Genomic DNA, 23,210 nt, shown 5'->3' with positions numbered 1-23,210 from the left:
TAACCTTCCAGAAAAAGAATTCAGAATAATGATAGTGAAGATGATCCAGGACCTCGGAAAAAGAATGAAGGCAAAGATCGAGAAGATGCAAGAAATGTTTAACAAAGACTTAGAAGAATTAAAGAACAAACAAACAGAGATGAACAGTGCAATAACTGAAATGAAAACTACATTAGAAGGAATCAATAGCAGAATAACTGAGGCAGAAGAACGGATAAGTGACCTGGAAGACAGAATGGTGGAATTCAATGCTGCGCAACAGAGTAAAGAAAAAAGAATGAAAAGAAATGAAGACAGTCTAAGAGACCTCTGGGACAGCATTAAACGCAACAACATTCACATTATAGGGGTCCCAAGAGGAGAAGAGAGAGAGAAAGAACCAGAAAAAATATTTGAAGAGATTATAGTCGAAAACTTCCCTAACATGGGAAAGGAAATAGCCACCCAAGACCAGGAAGTGCAGAGAGTCCCATACAGGATAAACCCAAGGAGAAACACGCTGAGACACATAGTAATCAAACTGGCAAAAATTAAAGACAAAGAAAAATTATTGAAAGTAGCAATGGAAAAACAACAAATAACATATAAGGGAACTCCCATAAGGTTAACAGCTGATTTCTCAGCAGAAACTCTACAAGCCAGAAGAGAGTGGCTTGATATACTGAAAGTGATGAAAGGGAAGAACCTCCAACCAAGATTACTCTACCCAGCAAGGATCTCATTCAGATTCCATGGAGAAATCAAAAGATTTACACACAAGCAAAAGCTAAGAGAATTCAGCACCACCAAACCAGCTCTACAACAAATGCTAAAGGAACTTCTCTAAGTGGGAAACACAAGAGAAGAAAAGGACCTACAAAAACAACCCCCCCCCAAATTAAGAAAATGGTCACAGGAACATACATATCGATAATTACCTTAAATGTGAATGGATTCAATTCACATTTAATATTCCAACCAAAAGACACAGGCTTGCTGAATGGATACAAAAACAAGACCCATATATATGCTGTCTAAAAGAGACCCACTTCAGACCTAGGGACACATACAGACTGAAAGTGAGGGGATGGAAAAAGATATGCCATGCAAATGGAAACCAAAAGAAAGCTGGAGTAGCAATATTCATATCAGATAAAATAGACTTTAAAATAAAGAATGTTACAAGAGACAAGGAAGGACACTACATAATGATCAAGGGATCAATTCAAGGAGAAGATATAACAATTATAGATATATATGCACCCAACATAGGAGCACCTCAATACATACGGCAACTGCTAACAGCTATAAAAGAGGAAATCGAGAGTAATACAATAATAGTGGGGGACTTAAACACCTCATTTCACCAATGGACAGATCATCCAGACAGAAAATTAATAAGGAAACACAAGCTTTAAATGACACAATACACCAGATAGACTTAATGATATTTATAGGACATTCCATCCAAAAACAGCAGATTACACTTTCTTCTCATGTGCGCACAGAACATTCTCCAGGATGGATCACATCTTGGGTCACAAATCAAGCCTCAGTAAATTTAAGAAAATTGAAATCATATCAAGTGTCTTTTCTGACCACACGCTATGAGATTAGAAATGAATTACAGGGAAAAAAATGTAAAAAACACAAACACATGGAGGCCAAACAATACATTACTAAATAACCAAGATATCACTGAAGAAATCAAAGAGGAAATCAAAAAATACCTAGAAACAAATGACAATGAAAACAGGACTATCCAACACCTATGGGATGCAGCAAAAGCAGTTCTAAGAGGGACGGTTATAGATATGCAAGCCTACCTCAAGAAACAAGAAAAATCTCAAGTAAACAATCTAACCTTACACTTAAAGGAAGTAGAGAAAGTAGAGCATACAAAACTCAAAGTTAGCAGAAGTAAGGAAATCATAAAGATCAGAGCAGAAATCAATGAAATAGACACAAAGAAAACAATAGCAAAGATCAATAAAACTAAAAGCTGGTGCTTTGAGAAGATAAACAAAATTGATAAACCATTAGCCAGACTCATTAAGAAAAAGAGGGAGAGGACTCAAATCAATAAAATTAGAAATGAAAAAAGAGAAGTTACAACAGACACCGCAGAAATACAGAGCATCCCAAGAGACGACTATAAGCAACTCTATGCCAATAAAATGGACAACCTGGAAGAAATGGACAAATTCTTAGAAAGTTATAACCTTCCAAGACTGAACCAGGAAGAAATAGAAAACATGAACAGACCAATCACAAGTAATGATATTGAAACTGTGATGAAAAATCTTCCAACAAACAGAAGTCCAGGACCAGATGGCTTCACAGGGGAATTCTATCAAACATTTAGAGAAGAGCTAACACCCATCCTTCTCAAACTCTTCCCAAAAATTGCAGAGGAAGGAACACTCCCAAACTCATTCTATGAGGCCACCATCACCCTTACACCGGAACCAGACAAAGATACTATAAAAAAGAAAATTACAGACCAATATCACTGATGAATATAGCTGCAAAAATTCTCAACAAAATACTAGCAAACAGAATCCAACAACACATTAAAAGGATCATACACCATGATCAAGTGGGATTTATCCCAGGGATGCAAGGATTCTTCAATATATGCAAATCAATCAATGTGATACACCATATTAACAAACTGAAGAATAAAAACCATATGATCATCTCAATAGATGCAGAAAAAGCTTTGGACAAAATTCCACACCCTTTTATGATAAAAACTCTCCAGAAAGTGGGCATAGAGGGAACCTACCTCAACATAATAAAGGCCATACATGACAAACCCACAGCAAACATCATTCTCAATGGTGAAAAACTGAAAGTCTTTCCTCTAAGATCAGGAACAAGACAAGGATGTCCACTCTCACCACTATTATTCAACATAGTTTTGGAAGTCCTAGCCACAGCTTTCAGAGAAGAAAAAGAAATAAAAGGAATATGAATTGGAAAAGAAGAAGTAAAACTGTTACTGTTTGCAGATGACATGATACTATACATATAGAGCCCTAAAAATGCCACCAGAAAACTACTAGAGCTAATCCATGAATTTAGTAAATTAGCAGGATACAAAATTAATGCACAGAAATCTCTTGCATTCCTATACAGTAATGATGAAAAATCTGACAGAGAAATTAAGGAAACACTCTCATTTACCACTGAAACAAATAGAATAAAATACCTAGGAATAAACCTACCTAGGGAGACAAAAGACCTGTATGCAGAAAACTATGAGACACTGATGAAAGAAATTAAAGATGATACAAACAGATACAGAGATGTACCATGTTCTTGGACTGGAAGAATCAATATTGTGAAAATGACTATACTACTGAAAGCAATCTACAGATTCAGTACAATCCCTATCAAATTACCAATGATATTTTTTACAGAACTAGAACCAAAAAATCTTAAAATTTGTATGGAGACACAAAGGACCCCAAATAGCCAAAGCAGACTTGAGGGAAAAAAACGGAGCTGGAGGAATCAGACTCCCTGACTTCAGACTGTACTACAAAGCTATAGTAATCAAGACAATATGGTACTGGCACAAAAACAGAAACATAGATCAATGGAACAAATAGAAAGCACAGAGATAAACTCACGCACCTATGGTCAACTAATCTATGACAAAGGAGGCAAGAGTATACAATGTAGAAAAGACAGCCCCTTTAATAAGTGGTGCTGGGAAAACTGGACAGCTACATGTAAAAGAGTGAAATTAGAACACTCCCTAACACCATACAGAAAAATAAACTCAAAATGGATTAGAGACCTAAATCTTAGACTGGACACTATAAAACTCTTAGAGGAAAACATAGGAAGAACACTCTCTGACATAAATCACAGCAAGATCTTTTTTGATCCACCTCCTAGAGTAATGGAAATAAAAACAAAACTAAACAAATGAGACCTAGTGAAACTTCAAAGCTTTTGCACAGAAAAGGAAACCATAAACAAGACACAAAGACAACCCTCAGAATGGGAGAAAATATTTGCAAATGAATCAACAAAGGATTAATCTCCAAAATATATAAACAGCTCATGCAGCTCAATATTAAAAAAGCAAACAACCCAATCCAAAAATGGGCAGAAGACCTAAGTAGACATTTCTCCAAAGAAGACATACAGATGGCCAAGAAGCACATGAAAGCTGCTCAACATCACTAATTATTAGAGAAATCAAATCAAAACTACAGTGAGGTATCACCTCACACCCGTTAGAATGGGCATCATCAGAAAATCTACAAACGACAAATGCTGGAGAGGGTGTGGAGAAAAGGGAACCCTCTTGCACTGTTGGTGGGAATGTAAATTGATACAGCCACTATGGAGAACAGTATGGAGGTTCCTTAAAACACTAAAAATAGAATCACCATATGATCCAGCAATCCCACTACTGGGCATATACCCAGAGAAAACCATAATTCAAACAGACACATGCACCCCAATGTTCATTGCAGCACTCTTTACAATAGCCAGGTCATGGAAGCAACCTATATGTCCATTGACAGACAAATGGATAAAGAAGATGTGGTACATATATACAATGGAATATGACTCAGCCATAAATAGGAATGATATTGGGTCATTTGTTGAGATGTGGATGGATCTAGAGACTGTCATACAGAGTGAAGTAAGTCAGAAAGAGAAAAACAAAAATCATATATTAACGCATATATGTGGAACCTAGAAAAATGGTACAGATGAACCAGTTTGCAGGGCAGAAATTGAGACACAGATGTAGAGAACAAACGTATGGACACCAAGGGAGGGAAGCCGCGGATGGGTGTGTGTGGTGGTGTGCTGAATCGGGCGATTGGGATTGACATGTATACACTAATGTGTATAAAATTGATGACTAATAAGTATCTGCTGTATAAAAAAAAATTAAATAAAATTCAAAAAAAAAAAAGAAAGGAACTCTGAGAAAAAAATCCATGGATTCCATGAGTTTAAGTAGATTTCTTGCCCCTGGGATGAGCTGAAAAACAAGTTTTGCAGGAGTAGGAGAGATCTGAATTCTTTTCTCCTCTTTAAAAAAAAAAAAAAAAAAAAAAGAGATAGTTGGCAAAGTCTCCCAGGATCAATATGAGTATAGGATAAAAAGTAGAGTGCCTGTCTTGCAAGTACATATGTGTGGCAAACTATTTAAACATATGGCAGTAGGTGGCAGCAACATGCCATCAGATGGTAGAACAATCGAAGAGACCTAGCTGATAAATGGGAGCCATCTAGTGAAGGACAGATTTCTTGAATTATGGAGACAAGAAAAATTAAAACAATAACAAAACAACAACATACACATTAGCAATGACTATTAAAAATGGCAGATTTTAAAGACAATTATATGCATTTTTGCTTTATATTATGGTTTTAAAAAGCTTTTTATTTTTAAATAATTTCAGTTAACTAATGAATATCCTTTACCCAGATTTCCCCAAATGTTAGCATTTTACACATTTGATTTTTCACTCTCTCTCCCTCTCTCTCTCAACACACACATTGTTGTTATTTTTTTCAAATTGTTTGAGAGTTAGTTGCAGGCATGATGCCCCTACATAACTCTCACCCAAATGCAGTATAAATATCAATATCAGGAAATTACTACTGATTCAATATTATTTAAAGACTTTTTAAAAAAAATTTCACCAATTGTGCCATCAATGTCCTTTATAACAAAATGAAGTTTTTTCTCTGGTTTAGAATCCAGTCCAGAATCACAAGTTGTATCATATTGTCATAGCTCTTTTATTCTCCTTTTAATATTTTATTTTCAGAGAAAATTAGCTAGAGATGTATAAGGAAATGGTGAGAATTAATTATCAGTATAATTAGCATTTTTTAATCAGTAGTTGACCCTAATACTTTTTACTTTGTTCATGGTTAGTAGATGAAAACAAAACAAATATTACAAAATTCATTATATGAAAAGCACATCAAATAAACTAAATATACATACACTATAGAGTCAGATTGCTTAACTTTTTTAACCGCCACTTGATACATTATCCACATAGGAAAATAAACTTGCCTTCTGCTTTCCTCCTAATTATAAATTGGCTTAAAATTTGTATAATTATAAATTTATTGTTCATCAAATCACTGTGCAAACAATATTTCCATTAACTTTTAGGCTTTTTACTGTCATCATAAATTCTATAATAAACTTAGGTAAACGCCTAATGGTTCCTGGAGTGATTTTTTTTTTTTCCTAGGGGACAGTCTGACAGTTCCAACAAAATTCAGCCTATTTGAAAGGCAAGGTGAGATAAAAGCATCACTGGATAGGAAAGCAAGGACTGACACTGCTGCTTTTGAAAATGGAGGTGAATTAGTTTATTACTGATTGATTCTGAGTATGTCACCATATAATAAATGAGTCTGAATTTTCTCTCTCATAACTGATTTGTTTCATCAACATCTTTTTAGCATTTTATTCATTGGCTTTGGATAAACTCCTTGAGGTCAGGAATTGTGTATAATAAATTGCTCTGGACGAATCTCTAGTAGAATGTCTGGCACATGATGTGCACTCCGTAAATATTTGTAGAATAAATGATTTTACGTTTAAACAATTGAATGACTAGATGTATAGAGACGCGTTTATAAAATTTACAGATGACTGGAAGTTAGTATGCTGGAACAATGGGCCAGATCTAACAAGGTAAACTCAAACTGTGATAAACAAAATCTCTTGTATTTAAGTCCAAGACATTACCGGTAGGTTCTCTTCAAGTTGGGAAAGACCTGACATGATATATATTGTGAGGGAAAAAAAAAATGTTTTTGTTGGCCACAAGGTTTCAATATAATTCAGTAACATGTGTCAGCTACCGAATAGCTAAGGTAAACTTACATTGAATTATTAGGAGTAGTATAGGAAAATAATTAAATGTGATAAGTCATTTAAAATACTCAGTAGAGTGTATAACTTATAGAATGATGCTCCATAAATGTCATCTATTATTATACTAGTTCCACTGATTTCTTCACAGGGTAGTTCACATTTGGGCATCATTTTTTTTTTTTTTTTTTTTTTTTTTGCGGTATGAGGGCCTCTCACTGTTGTGGCCTCTCCCGTTGCGGAGCACAGGCTCCGGATGCACAGGCTCAGCGGCCATGGTTCACGGGCCCAGCCGTTCTGCGGCATGTGGGATCTTCCCAGACCGGGGCACGAGCCCGTGTCCCCTGCATTGGCAGGCGGACTCTCAACCACTGCGCCACCAGGGAAGTTGGGCATCATTTTTAAACAAGGTTACTTGAAACAAATATTTTATGTTAAGAAAGGGTAACTTGTATGGTGAAGGATCTGAAATTAAGTATTTAAGTAATATTTAAAGCAACTATGGATATTTATCCTGGAATATAGAAGATCTTTAAGGAACATAAAAACTGCTTTCATATATCTGAAGATATTGTGTGGAAGATAAATTATATTTACTCTGAGTATCTCTAAAGTGTGGTAAAGATTGTTATATGGAAAATTGTGTTGACTGTGTGAATTTTCTTCCAATTATCTGTAAGTGTACATACTGTATTTTCACACACACGTATATATATATATATATATATATATATATATATATACACACACACATGTATTAATCGAAACATATATGATATGTATAGAGATGGTGATGGTATCACTGAGAAGTATTTACATAAAACTGTGCAAAAGGGGTATTTTAGGGGAGGATTATCCTGTAGTAAAAGATAGTTTTGTACAATTTTCTGCCATCATTGCCACTGACAGTAAGTTATTGTCATAGGAGGTGACTGCTACATTCCACAGAGGATCATATTTCCTGGAGTAGATGAAAATGAAACTTTAACTGAAGAGAAAGAAATCATGATGTCGAAATGTTCAAATGCTAAAGGTAATGAGCCAGTCTATATTTTGATCCATTTGTAATTTGTATAGACAAGTTAAATATAAAGCATTATTGTTGTAGAGGCAAGGTTATAAATAAAAATATACACAAAATACACTAGAGAGGAGTCAGAAGCCCTAAGTTTCCAGTCCTGGCTCTATCCCTAATTATTTGCCTTTGGGGCTTCATCTTTTTTTTAGCTTCAGTTTCCTTATCTGAAAAATTAGCCTGTTGGACTACATAATTTCTAGGAGTCTTGCTAGCTCTAAAGTTATTGGTCCTCTTAAATGGTAATACCCAGTCCTCTTTAGTTGTTTTTTTTTTTTTTCATCTTCCAATATTCAGTGTGATTGAATTTTCTTAGAAAGCTTTGTGAAGATATATATACTGAGAAGAGTATCAATTCTCACGCTGACTTCCCCACTTTATGATTATTACTAATTATAGTCTGTGAATAATCCAGAGATATGATAATAAAATACACCCTCTATAGTGTTATGCTGCCTTTATTGTGCTTAGAATCCCCCAGCTGGGACCTCTGCTGGGCAGCTCTCTCAGTCACAGACAGTACAGCTGTCCTGTAATTAGAGAACTTCACATGTTCTCCATCTAAATATTAACCAATTACATTTACTGTTTTCCCCACCATTAAATAAATATTCTCAAGAACAGGAAGACACTTGTGATCAAATTCTCCTTATGGAAAATTATATGTAAATCTTGTTTCCTCTCTTTTGCTCAATCCATCAAAAAACACACACCTCTAACTACACTAATAACCATAGCCACCATTCACGTGTGGTTGTTTAAGTTAATTAAAATTAAATAAATTTTTAAAATTCAGCTCATCAGTTGCACCAGCCATATTACAAGTGCTCAATATCCACATGTGACCAGTGGCTATCATTTCAGACAGCACAGCTTTAGAATGTTTCCATCATTGTAGAAAACTCTATTGGATGGCCCTGCTCCAAAGCTTAGAACAAATGACGACTGTTACAGATATTTCTTCATCCTTGGTTTAAATTGGCACACTTGATGTAAAATTGATAACCTTTTCTTTTGTTGTATTTTATTTTTTTATACAGAGGTATTAAAAATATTGCCACAAATATATAATTTACATATTGAAGATAATGGCTGTTATTTCTGAATTTTCAATGTTTTGTTAGTGACAAATTTGGGGGACTCAATGTGGTAATTAGGGAATTTCAGTGGTGGGTTCTAAAAATTAATATACGTATATATATTTTAAATAGGTATGCCCATCATATAATGCTTGCAAAGTGAAATACCAATGGAAACACTTCTTTTTACTAATAGTGACATTCTATTTTCTTAATTTGCTTTAAAAGATAACAAGGACAGTCCTCATCCAAAGCGTTCCCTAACTACCCGACTAGTACCTACAATGCATGTATTAAATGCTACTGAGAATATCAGTATGAAGTGCAGAGAGGACCCTTCTTCAAGTGAGACATCAGCTCTATCACTTTTTGGCCTTAGATATATTTGCCTTATCGTGGATTTATTTTGCTTATTTGCAGTAGAATTTTAAAAAGGAAAGAAAAAAGGATGGTTTGAAAACTATTCAGGATTAAGATTTAAAGACACAATATTCTTCTAATTGACAATGAATTGTGATGTAGATCCTAGTAAATTATACACTTTCCCACTAGTTTAATTTAGATGTTAAAGTTAATAATATACTCCGTTCTCTGAAGCTTCATTAGTACATTTTAAATTTAACCCGTGCTGGGATACGTTGACAAATTTTTATTATGTTTCAGATTATTTTTCTTGATTGGGCTTCTCCTTGCTATTTAGTACTTGGAGCTTCTTCTCTTGATACAATTAAGACTCATGAAACTTCCTGTTTCCCTCCCTCCTTCCTTCCTTTTCCTTATTTCATTTATTGAACCCCTATAATATTCTTCAGCCCCAGCTGGGAAACAAAGGGAACTGTGATGGTTTACCTCAGAGCAGCTTAGTTTAGTGACACTTGTGAAAAATATGGTTTCCAAGTTCTAGGAGTGGGAGCATGAGAGTAAGGGTAGAGCATGATGTTTGGAGAGGAGGTGGTGAATCAGAGCTTCACTGAAGGTTTCCTGCTGAACCTGAAGATGAGAGCTAGGGCAAAGAGAGATTTATCAGCCCACTGTAGAGAGCTAATGTAATCTACATAGTGAATTTGATGTTCATTTTCTCTGTGTAGTAGTTACTTGTGAATGTTTAGGATCTCCACACAGAGAAATAATAAAGAATGCTCCTCTTTACTAGATCGTTTTAAGATACTCTGGAGAAATGTACCTTAGAAATTCCTGGAAAATTGAGCATGCACATAAAATTTTCCATGTAAAAACGTGCAAGCAAGAAGTGAATAACTTAGTGATATTAGCACTTACAAATTCTGATTATTGAGGCTTGTTTCACCAAACTATCTATACCCCCAACTTCTTAAGATCTTAAAACAGTAAGGTAATAGTCATTAAAGTATTTTACACTAATGCAACTTCTTAAGAAGAAGTAGTTTAGGCTTAAAAAGTTATGTTCAAAATAACTATTCTAAAACTACTTAAAAATAACATTATAATGAGATATTTAATTATATTTGGATTGTAATTTTATGTTCTTTTAAACCTAAAAAGATCCACACATTCCTTTGGAGAAAAGCATTTTTCTCCAAAGGAATGTTACTTATTGAAAGTTTTCTCATCAATCAATTTCCAAGATAGATTTTTTTTTGGTACTTAAAATTAAATCACCCTTTGTTCTAGAAAGTAATGTCTTGGGGTGGTACATTTATTTTTTTCTCTTGCTTGACATGTGAATGCACAGATATGTAATTATCACCTACAGTAATTTTCAGATGAAAGTGTCTCTTTAAAAACTGTAAAACTTTGTATCTTCTTTAAGTAAATGATGTCCAGCCAGTGAGGAAGCCTCATTTTAAAGGCCTGAAAAAAAGAAAATGGATTTATGATGAACCAAAGAACTTTCCTGGCCCAGAAATGCAGAGAGGTAAAGTGTCTATGTACTTGATATTCCTAAATTGTAATTTGAAAAGAGATTAAATAATATTTTCTGGCAGAAAAACAAGTCATTGTCATGCAACATGTTATTTTAGATGTCAGCCCAATTCTTATAAACTTAGTTCTTTTAGCTTACATTTTCTTCCATTGTGCTATCAAACATTTAAAGTGCAATATGTTATTTACGGGTGTGAAACCAGCTTGTTTTATCCCTCACTCTCTTCCCCCTTTCTTTTATAGCAGTACAGTCTCCAAATCCCAAAAATAAAATGAGTTACCATCGCAATAATAAAAACAGAAACTCTGAGAATGCCTCCTATATCCATGGTCAGAGAGATGCTGTCAGAACTGTCTCAGTGAATGCACCTCCCCGCAGCAGGCCCACAAACGGGTCCTACAATAAAGTTGATGTTAACAAGGAACCCAAATTCAACCTCTGTTCAGGTGGAGTTCTACACTTATATAGGCTCTTTACTCATGTCTGTGGTTTGCATTCCCATGGAATTTCCTGATGGTCCAACTAATCTTAATTGCTATCCACCCCCTTCTTTTTCCAGGCCATCACCACCATAACATCTTAGAAAACTAGTAAGAGGATTTTTGTCCATGTGCAGGAGTGCACGTGATTTAAAGGATATTGGAGAAAACATGTTGGATGCAGATGGCTTGACATGACCCTCTCTAGAATTTTGTCTCAGAGCGCTGCACTTTGTTCCCCCTGGATAACTTTATTTCACTCTTGAGGATTGTTTTTGAATGGCTGACATTTTCTTGTTCCACTGACTGCATTGTTCAATTATCACTTTCTGTCTAGTGCTGTGGTTTTTCTTTAGGCCTTCATGATTACTTTCTGAAAGGGTTAGTTTGGGGGTTAACTGCAATATTTTTGACAACCTCTCATCTCTCCCACCCATGCCCAGATTGCTTCTAAATCATTTCATCATGTAATAGGCAAAGTCATAGTATTTCTCAGGAAGTACAAGGACACAAGGGAGGAGGGAACCAAATCTCTCTTTTTTTTTTCCCCTCAGATGAATTTGGCTCTTTTAAAGTTGGGTTTGTCTTCTCAACTTAACAAAAGGTCACTCAATTCCCTGTAATTTCATGTTTGTATTTTCCTGTGTGCACAGTCTAGTTAGTAGAGTTCTGAATGTTGTGTACTTTCTGAAACATAAGTGAAAACTCTATGTCTCTCTTAGGTCCTCCTTTTACAATTTAAATAGAAGTTAGCTTTTAAATTATTTTCTTCTATTTGTTTTAGAATGGAATGATGTATGGATTTATATATAAAAATAAGGATATTCTTAAGTGAAACAGACTTTTAATTTTATTTACTACATTTTATTATTAATTTTATTATAATTTTACTGTGAGTGATTAGCTGTGAAGAATACAGTAACTACCAGAACAGTTTGATGCCACAGTCTAGATTTGTGTTAAGGTGGCCTCACCTACCTACCTACCTACCTTCCTTCCTTCCTTTAGCTCTGCAAATGTTAACAGAATTTTATGTAAAATCATGGTAAAGCCAGGCAATGAAACATTTTGATTACATACACATATCATACTCTTCTCTAGCTTAGCCTCGTGGGAGCAAGCCTTATTTGAGGAACTGAACAGTCAATTAAGAGATGTATAACCGTGTTCATTGATAACTTAAATGGTTTTAATAAGCTCACTTGTATCCCTGATGCCTTAGCCTTGAAATGGTAAAATGAATTATTAGAGAATAGCTTCACCTCTGAGATATTTATAACTTTGAAATGCTCCTGGAATATGATTTTAACATTATAAAATATTTAATTCCTGTTTCCTTTTTCTCTCAGATAAATATATGTCAACATCATATAATGGTTCAGCCTGGCAAAAAAGAATTCCTTTTTCAAAAACATATTCAAAAACTGAAAAGATATATTCAGGTAAATATTTACTAGTGATTTTAATGTATCATACAATTCTGAAAATAAATGACAAGTTTTTAAGCTCAAGGAACATATTTTAGAAAATTTAGAAAGTTTTCACCATATACCTGAACATAATTACTTGGAGTTTAGTAGATATCTTCTCTACTAGCAATTTAATTTTACTTTTTTATTGTGTTTTCCTTTGCCTATATTTATTTTATCAGAAATCTTTTGATATATTTCTCTCCTTAGAAGCATAGCAGTTTCAGCAGTTATGTAATATAAGATGCATTCTTTGTTGAACTACAAAGCAATATATAAATCCATATTTTGACGCAAAATATTAAAGCCCTACTATATCCACCATGGACACATATTGGCTGGTGCTGGCTGACAAGGCATCTAAGACGTAGTTTCCAGGCTGGGAGGTTCAAAGTGACTATGGTCTCCCCCTTGTGCTCTGTGCTCTGGGAGGGTGTAGGGATTCCAGGAACCTCCTCAGTGTAAAGGTTTGTAGCAGATCTGGCCTCAGGTTTGGGATCTGGTTCTTCTACTAAAAAGCTTGTTGTCTTCTCCCAGCTTATTCTGGGGCTGGCTCAGTGGGTTTGGAAAACCATACAGGATAAAATGGTTTCAGTTATTTCTTGGAAAACTGAACCTCTCAGAAAAAGACCTAGATAGGGAGTTCCTACCTAAATCAGTAGCCTAGAACTTTCAGAATCATCTGAAATCCATAAACTCTTATATGAGAGGTTCCCAGAATGAATCAGAACACATCCAGACTAGAAACTGTACTCTTTCCAAAATAAACAGCTAAGATCTTCTAAAGCAGTATTTCCCTATAAACTCTTGACTATAACTGTGATGCAGTATTCAGACCTGTATATATATTTATACCGGAGTCAGTTGTTTTCTTTTTTCCCATCTCTTCCCAAATCATATTGTACTGCAAGAAAACTCTGCTGTGGCACTGTTTAATTGATTATATTTCCTCTTCACTTCATGTGGGTTGCACTTAATTTTGGGGGGAAGGAGGTGAAAAGGCAATGAAAATCCTAGATAAAACTACCAATTGTCAAGTCACATCTTTTTCTCCCACGGGTTCCTTGTGGGTGGAATGTTATTTGAAGTATTAAAGGATGCGCTTCTCACCCCCCTGCCCCTGTCCCAGTGACTACTCTTGTATTGTAGCAGCCTTCTCCCCTCCCATCCCACACAGTGAAACATGCGTCACTAAAGGATTTGGAGGAAGGAGGGTATGGTGAGACAGCAGGAGAGCAGAAACTGTGAAGCCACTTACACAGTACTAGTTCCCTCCTCCCCTTCTCCCACCACCTCCAGCTATGCCAGGGCCCAGGGATAGAAAGGTCTATGATAGAATTCCTCTGGAGCTTTTAAGAAACTGAGTATAAAGAGGCTCTGCATTGTACTTCCCAGATGCAATCTAGGGGGGAAGCTTTGGAGAGAGTTTCTCAACGCCCTCTGGTGGTGGGGTTGTGGGGAGGACGAGGCACGTCTAACGCAAGAGGGCTGGAGACAGAGCCTCTTGAGATTGCCGAGCTCCGGGGTTGATTGGGAGGGCATCACATAACCCTGTGAGTTTCAAGTGAGAGTGAGTTCCTGGGAGAGAGGACCAGCAGGTCTACACAAAGTCTTCTGGCTAGGCCTAAAGGGATAGCATCAAAAAGATGCCTTTGTGGTTGGGTGCTATTCTGGGGAGGACTCAGCTGGAAACTCAACTGTTTGCTGTGCCAGGAAGTCGATTAGAAACCAAGCCATCATCCACTGATCAAACCCCTGTTATGTGAAGTATGGTCTGGGGGCCACCAGCAGTGATATCACCTGGGAGCTTGTTAGGAGTGTGGAATCTCCATCTCAGACCTACTGAATCATTATCTGCATTTTAACAAGATCCCCAGGTGATTAGGATACACATTAAAGCCTGAGAAACCTTAGACTATGTTATCTGGGCCACTGTTCCCCAGCACAGGACCCAGACCTTGTTGAAACCCAAGATTGTTGAGAGGACATTCTTTTCCTACCTGTCACACAGCAGCAACCATCCTCCCCAGTCCCAACCCTAGAAATTAGGATAAGCAGCAGGAAGGTAGGGGAGGGAGAAAAACCCTCAGAATTTCAAATCTGAATGTGATTGACATACATGTGAAGTAGCTAAGAAAGCACTGAATGGGACTAAGTTTATATGCAAATTTTCTTTTCTTTTCTTTTTTTTTTTTTTGCGGTACGCGGGCCTCTCACTGTTGTGGCCTCTCCCGTTGCGGAGCACAGGCTCCGGACGCACAGGCTCAGCGGCCATGGCTCATGGGCCCAGCTGCTCCGCGGCATGTGGGATCTTCCCGGACCGGGGCACGAACCCGTGTCCCCTGCACTGGCAGGCGAACTCTCAACCACTGCGCCACCAGAGAAGCCCACCCCTAAACTCTTATCCTTTCCAGTTGTTGTTGTCATCACCAGAATAGGGAGAGAAAGAGTAGCTTGTGTTTCCTCCCCTGCACTTCCTGCTAGGGCACAAAGGAGAGATTTCAGTGTTTCCCGGGGGACAGGTGGACTGCTAGAGAGAGCCACTAGTCTACTCCTCTAAGGAATATCTGGAGCCAAGGCCTCAGAAGTGTAACTGGGTGAGAGGAGTCTTTGGGACAATGTTGGCTGCTATGAGGCTAATGCAATAGAAGAGGAAAATGTGTCTGCAGGAATCAAGGAAAGGAGCTGAAGGCAGTTAGAGATGTCATTGTCAGCCTTTCCTTGAGGCCACTTGTCCTTTCTGATAGACATACAGCTGGTGTGACTGGAGGTGCCTTTCTCCAGAGGAGGGGACATTCATTCTGTTCATTCTGGGTGCCCCATGGTGCAGCCTTCTACATACTGTAGTATTATTTCCATTCCTCTCCACCCCTCCATCTAAATTCAAATCACAGCGAGCGAGCTTCAGAAAGAAGTGGAATTAGTTTGAATGGCATTCTGAAAATTTATGAATTATGAATTAGAACAATAAGCTTTTGTTTTGTCTTTAGATTTATGGTAACTGATTAGCAAAAGAAATGCAAATTTTTGGTACCCTGAAAAACGCTGAAGAAGAAAATAACTGAAATATTTTTTCTACTTTATTATTAGAGCCAAGAAGAAATGGGAGGAAGTAAACCTGGAGGTTGAAAAATGAGAAAAGAGAAAAGTGCCAGAGATCATCTGGTTTACAATCAAAATGAAAATTCCAAGAATGAGATACTCAAGTAGTCCATACTGTATACTGGATAGCCAAATATGATAATTGCAAATTCTGAAAATAAGATGCAGGAAGTACATTGTGCTCTTTCAAAACTGATAAAAATGCAAATTACAAACAGCTGCCTGTGTATTTATATAGGTCTGGAATTCATTCAATGCATTGCCACAAACATTTAATAAAATTTAAAAGTTTGACAATTAAAATCATTCTTTAATTGTAAACTAAGATTGCACAGATTGAGGAGTAAAACTGTGCCTTTGATTTCTATTTTGCAATATTCTTTAAGGAAGAAACCTCACATTTTCTTTCTTTACCTAGATTTTAAGCTGGGTGTCCGTGATAGTTACAGATAAAATGTAAACAAATTCAATGAAGTCCCAGGATTACAGTTTGGTGGTGAGTATGAGAGGAATTCTAATAGAAATACACTTCAGTGTGTTGTAGAAAGAGACAAAGATTGGTTTATTATTCGGGTAAGTTGCTGAACAATGTCTTTTAATTGACAACTACAAAATCTATCTGCTGAAATGTGCTACATTCAAAACTGAAAAATGAACATTTTCCTACCATGAAAATAAAAATTATATGATCATACTGGAGAAAAGAACTTGTAAAAGGAAAAAAAAAAGTGAATTAATAACATGGTATCCACAAAGTCTAGAGTGAGCTTTTAAGGCTTCAGTAAACTCCAGAAGTATAAATGTTTACAAATATAACAACTATACCCCAATTAAAAAAAAAGTATGAGAGCAATATAAGTAATTAACCTTTCAAATGATGTTTCTCTAAGTTTGTAACACTTATACTTCTGAGTTTATGAAGGCTCAGAACTTCACTAAGAGTTTAGAACACCCTGTATTTATATTTGCATGCATCTTGCGGTTATTGGTAGCTTCTTGTTCAATATTTATTGGGGAAGGGAGGCAATCAGGGTTCTTAGAAATATTTTATTTTAAAACATTTTATATGGTATGATTCCAGCTTGTGGAATAATAAACCCTAGTTTCTGGCTTCTAATGGTGCTCTGTCTCCACACCTGCAAAAACTTGAGGTTATAGTCACTTTGTTTTTTTTTACAGATAGAGCAGATAGAAATGAAAACTGTGTCAGCAAAGTATCTTGGTAAGATGGTTTGAGAGGGATGTAAGAAAAGAGCTGAGATGAAAAGATGTCTAGATGGAAGGTGATAGGAAACAGCCTATAATTCCATTTAACAGACAGATCTGTGTCCTTCTAAAACTTCAACTAGTGATGAAGAAGGAGGGGTTCAAAGAAGGAAATTCAAGATCTCTTTCTTGAAGTACAGATTCTCAGTGTGTATCTGCATTGCATGCCAAATGCTGAAGAATCAATGAGGAAAGAGGAAAATATAAAGGAAGGCTTGAATGTGATTCTTCTGAAAGTGTACATGTACAATTCCTGAACAAATGTACATTTTTATTATGATAAACTTTGTCTAAAGGACCAAGTCAGACAGTGGCATTAATCAACCTTGTTTTAATGTTTGTGATTTAGAGAAAGGGCACTTGGTTTAAATGGGGGTAAACCAGTAACCAGGAAGGAAGAAGATAACAAACCCCAAAATAAGAAAAGATAGGGGATGACAAAGGTAAGTGGACAACCAAACATTTGGAAGCCAGCAAGATGCAATGCTTACTGACTCCTAAACATACAAGTAGTGCATTTAAGCTTCAATTCCACAGTGCCACTGTTGGGCAGTTGCGTATCTGGCACATACAAAAGCTTTCAATGAATTTCACTGGTGTTCAATGATTCTACTCTTTTCAAAATACAACAGTAATAAAAGTAATAATAAAAATAGCATTTATTGGGTGTTTAGTATGTTAGTTAGCTAGGGCTGCTATAATAAAGTACCACAAACTGAGTGACTCAACAGAAATTTATTGTCTCACAAATCTGGAGGCTAGCAGTCTGAAATCAAGGTGTCAGTGGGTTGGTTTTTTCTGAAGGATCTATTGCAGGACTGTCTTCTTGGCTTATAGATCACTGTTTTCTCCTTGTGTCTCTTCGTATCATCTTCCCTTAATGTGTGTTTCTGTGTTCATATTTATTCTTTTATAAGAACACAGTCATGTTGGATTAGGGCCCATTCAAATGACCTCATTTTAACTGGATTACCTCTGTATAGACCTTATATCCAAATAAGGTCACATTCTGAGGCATTGGGGGTTAGGTCTTCAAAAACATATGAATTTTGGGAGGACACAAAGGTGGCTCTGGGACCCTTCCAGGGTGGGTGAGTAGATTTTAAGTGACAAATGTACTCTAACACTCCAATCTCTCTAAACATTTAAATCCCTTCCTCTACAATAAATCAAGGCAGGTCTGGACTCACTCTGGATTTGCTCACTCTGGACTACCTTTTAGTCCATATTTAAACCAACCAACCAACCAACCAATTAGAACACTTTCTAATTTCCCAAGCTGCACCTAAGTGCAGAATCTCTGCTTAGTGGGCCCATATCAACAAATTTGGCTCGATCCAATTCTATGTTCCTTCCGTGATTATTCCACATCTTTAAAATTCATTCCCACACACATTCCTTGGACTTTTGTCTGTATAAATTAGAAAACTCAAGCAGTTGCTTTGGAGTGTAGCATACTTCCTCATGGTTCCCAGTTTCATCAAAGTCTTCCTATATGTTCCTATTTCAACTTTCAAGATTATGTTCCTTCGCAATCAATGCCATAATTGTAACAGTAAATACCCTGTGAGCCTGTGAATTCAATTTGCATTGTAATTCAGTCACTCCAGGATGAGATTTTAGGTTTGTTTTCCAGCATTCTCAACCCTGTGCCTATGACAAATAAAGAGCCTTCTTTCGGGGCAGACATAGAAGCTTTCAGGTTTCACTTTCTATGTGATGTATGAGCTAGGAATTTGTCAATGTAAAGAAAAATGCACATGACTGTTGTGAGTTTAAGTTTTATTCAGGGTCTTACTGAGGACTACCACCTGGGAGATAGCTTCTTAGTACCTCTGAGTAACCAGCTCTGAAGAAGTAGGGGAGAAGCCAGTATATATATATGAATTTTTTGGCTAGAAAAAATGTAATCAATCATGCATATATCTTAGTAAAAGATTACTGCTAATCACAAAGAACAAATGATTTTACTGCTTTTCTATGTATGGGAAGATGCAAGAATCTGGGATTATTGAAGTTCTTCCTGAGATATATATCTAACTATCTAGGGGTCTGTTTATTCCAAAGCTCAGAATGTCTCATCCTGTTTCTTCCATCCTGAATTCCTCTCAGGGCATGCTCTGTCAGTGGGTGACTGCGGTGGGTTGAGACTTAACCCTTAGTATAACTGGACGGTGAGTGGTACTCTTTGTTCCTTTTTGTTTGTTTGTTTTTAAATATTCAATTTCCTGAGTTCATTTTTTTTTCTTTTTTCATTTTGTTCAGTGACATTAGGAGCAACCAGCCCATCTCATTATATTTGTTAGTTTGACAAAAATGCTCAGAAGTATCATATACATAGTTACCTAGATCCTTGCCCCGTAGAAGTGTTTGATTATGAGTATCCAATGGTGATATTTTTGCATATTTCTGTTGCCACATCACACCATTAATTATCAATTCTCTACTGCTAGAAATAGAGTAATTAGTGCCTTTAAAACTAATTAGATTAGAGATCCAAGGGCAGAAACCCTAGAACCAATTCAGAAAACATATCCTTAGGTTATGTTCCCATAGAGCCACTCTCAGTACCAAAATTTTTATTAGGGTTCTCCAGAGAAACATGACCAATAGGGTGTGTGTGTGTGTGTGTGTGTGTGTGTGTGTGTGTGTGTGTGTGTGTAAAGAAATTTATTTTAAGTAACTGACTCGTGAATGGGCAAGAATTTTGTGCATAAATCTATAAAACTTTAATGAAAGTTTCTAACAACACCTAAAAAAAGTAAATGGAATGCTATACCATAATCATGGATAGACAAACACAATATGTTAAAAAAATGTCAATTGTCTGCAAATTGACCTAGTCATGATATCATGTCAATCCTAACAGGCTTTTTTCATGAAACTTGACAAGCTTATTCTGAAACTAATATGAAATTCCGAAGCCTTAAGAATAACCAAGATGCTACCAACAGAGAAGAATAAAGTGTGGGGCTTTGCCTGTCATATAATCACGATTTGATCTAAAGCTATCTAATATTATAAAACTATATTTTATATCTGCTACAGCATAATATTGACATTATTATGATATCTGAGGCAAAATCGAAGAGAACAGAGAGCCTAGAAAACCAACCTACCTATCTATGTAAATCTGACATATGGCAGAAATGGTATTGTAGATCAGTAGAGAAAGAAGAGGTTATTAAATAAATGTTTTGGGAAATTGAGTATCCCTAAAGAAAAAAAAGACAATGGATCCCTAATATTACACAAGAAGTAAATTTCAAATGAGTCAAACACAATGGCACAGGCAAAACTTAAACTCTACAAAAACTGTTTGCTGAATGTATACATGAGTCATAGAATATTTAGAAATGTACCACTGAATGAAAAGTTTGATAAACCTCTCTTTACTGCTATGCTTGCCAATATTTGGGTAAAGGAAGGAAGGCTGGAAGAGGGACAGGCAAGCATGTTCCACTCCTAAAGTCACAAGAACCCCCTAAATATACTTTCCAAATAAACAAGGGCACATTTATAAAAATTAGGCACTAGTCCTCTTGCATTTATCACTTAAGGGGCTGTGTTTTATTTCTCTTATTTAAAAGCCTTTATTCCTTTGATGTAAATAACTTCTTATCTTACAATAGGACTATTATACATTTTTACCTAAATCCTCTTAGATTTACTTGAGGGATCCAAATAGCTTGTTTTCACTTCTAATCTTAGGACATATCTATGCTATCTTTAAGAAAAGTTTTCTATAGACAGCATTTCCTTTGAAAATGAATTTTGGCTCCTTTTACCAGAGGCTGCCATTTGACCTGGAAATCAGTTTCTTTCTACTTACAATTATTTTGTCACAAATTGGAGTTTAAACTGCCTGAAAAAATAAAAGCCACAACTTCTACTTTGCTCCTGGCATAAACTCAGGACAATTTGTACCATTTGCAAGCTAATCAGAACAGATCATCCACAGTAGGCTGGGAGAACTTCTGGTTCCAATTCAATCTGCTTTGGGTTGGCTTTGGATGGTAGTGTTTGTGAAGATAATTGTCCCTATTGCCAAGTTGATATTTATGTTCTTTCCCCCAGGGAATAACTGCCACAGAACAAATTAAGGGTGATTATCAAGAAGAGTAGGTAATTGCCAAGGAGTTCAATAAACTTACATGAGCTTTGGAGCCAGAGGACATTTTTAGGCTCCTGGCTTTGCCTTTTGCTAGTCATTTGGCCTAGGAGGAAATACTTAGTCTTTCTGTGCATAAATGTCCTCATTTGTAATAACACCTTCCTGATAGAGTTGTTATGGGCATTAGAGATAATATATGAAGTGCTAAGAGTTGTGTCTGGGATAGAGGTGGTTTTCAATAAATGATACTCATTTATTATTACTGGAAATTATCTGACAGGTTACCACTACTTGTTGATCAATATAATAGAAATAATGTGACCATACTCTTAGGACTTAATGTGATATTTACTTTGCCTGATATTAAACAGCAACTTAGTATAATAAAATCTGTATATTTCTGCTGGAGCATAGGCTAGAAATACAGTTTGAAGTTGTTTTTGAGAACAGAATGGTAATTCTCAGACTCACTTGCTCCTTTCCTATGAGATCTGGTAACTAAGGATGCAGAAATGTTTCCCTTTCTTATATTTTTGATTCAAAACCAAATCTATATCCAATTTTAATAGGAATATATATATATAAAAAACACAATAAGAATGAAATAAATTTGATACATTATACCATTAAAAATTAAATACCAAGTCATAAGTTATAGGAGAATTTTTAAAAGATTCCTTTTTAGTTTTTTTAAAATTATGATTTAATAATTTATACTCCCCAGGCATGCGGCCCTGGGACATTTCTAGCCCAGGGCACTATAGCTCTGCATTCCACAGGGAAATAATTTCAAATTTGCTCCCTCCTGACATCCAGAAGCTTCTTTTTTCCCTCCATAGCTAGTGGATTATGTTTAAAGGATATAAATTTGCTTTCATCATACTAAATTCTTATGCAAATTGTTTTACCAAAAAGCTATATTTAAAATTATAGAGAGAACATTTGTTAGTTGGTTGATTTTATGGGTTATCCACATTATTGCTTCTTGCATGGGCCTGAATAATCAAGAGATGGTTACTCATTATTGGGAGAAAATAGCTCCATTTAACTAAGTATATATTTTTGAATCATCTTCAGACTAGCATTGTGTTATATAATTTGTAAATTTGACTCTCTGAAACATTAACATATTAACATGCTATTATATTAATATATGTTAATGTATTAATGTGATGTATTAAGGGTTACTTATTTTCAGAAGTGCATAAAATTCAGATTCCACACTTTGTCAGCCTTTATCCAGTGATGTGCTGATAAATGTTTGACAACTGATTCTCAGGAAAAACAGCTTCAGTCTGTAGCACTGGTGATTTCTGTAGTGTAAAAACTCTCACCATGGTTGATTTAAAGCTACCAAATTGAAGTCACTGAACACAGAATTAGGAAGGAATGCACACAACTGGCTCTCCTGAGCTGGAAAGCACTCACTCCAGCACACCTCTGCATATTCTCTATGTAATAATAAAATAATTTAACATAATCAAATTAAATTCATATTAATTGAGTGCCTATTCTGAACCAGTTCCTATTCAAGGTATTGGTGATATCCCACTAACTATATAATATACATATTGTATGTTTGTTTGTTTATTGCCAGTTTTTATCCTTAAGAATAAAGCATCATGAAGGTAAGGACTTTTTCTTTTTAGTTTATTATTGATTTCTCTGAGCCTAGAATGATGGCTGACACACAGTAGGCAATAAGGATGCTGAATCAAATGAAGGAGACTCAATCTCTGTCTTTAACAAGATTACAGTCTATCAGGAAATGAAACAAAATGTTTTTTAAGGAGAAAAACAGATTAGAGCATGTAATAATTAACAAGCCTTAGTATTTTTCTAAAGTTGAATATTAAATTATAAT

The 23,210-nt window shown here is 35.8% G+C and overlaps 1 protein-coding gene across 1 annotated transcript in view; it reads left to right on the top strand.

Moving 5' to 3' along the window:
* LOC309968953 (uncharacterized protein C12orf50 homolog) overlaps nucleotides 1-23,210 on the top strand; it is a gene marked incomplete at both ends in the record, with an annotated part of 92,518 nt that overhangs the window by 13,900 nt on the left and 55,408 nt on the right. Inside the window, 7 exons of the mRNA XM_082850457.1 lie at nucleotides 6,231-6,341; nucleotides 7,785-7,892; nucleotides 9,242-9,358; nucleotides 10,803-10,907; nucleotides 11,159-11,362; nucleotides 12,745-12,837; nucleotides 16,442-16,539. Coding sequence (XP_082706583.1) covers nucleotides 6,231-6,341; nucleotides 7,785-7,892; nucleotides 9,242-9,358; nucleotides 10,803-10,907; nucleotides 11,159-11,362; nucleotides 12,745-12,837; nucleotides 16,442-16,539 — 836 coding nt within the window. The remainder of the gene's footprint in view (nucleotides 1-6,230; nucleotides 6,342-7,784; nucleotides 7,893-9,241; nucleotides 9,359-10,802; nucleotides 10,908-11,158; nucleotides 11,363-12,744; nucleotides 12,838-16,441; nucleotides 16,540-23,210) is intronic.

The sequence above is a fragment of the Leucopleurus acutus genome, assembly GCF_964270905.1.
Source record: "Leucopleurus acutus genome assembly, chromosome: 11".
Lineage (NCBI taxonomy): Eukaryota > Metazoa > Chordata > Mammalia > Artiodactyla > Delphinidae > Leucopleurus > Leucopleurus acutus.
This window is presented reverse-complemented; position numbering and strand designations above follow the sequence as displayed.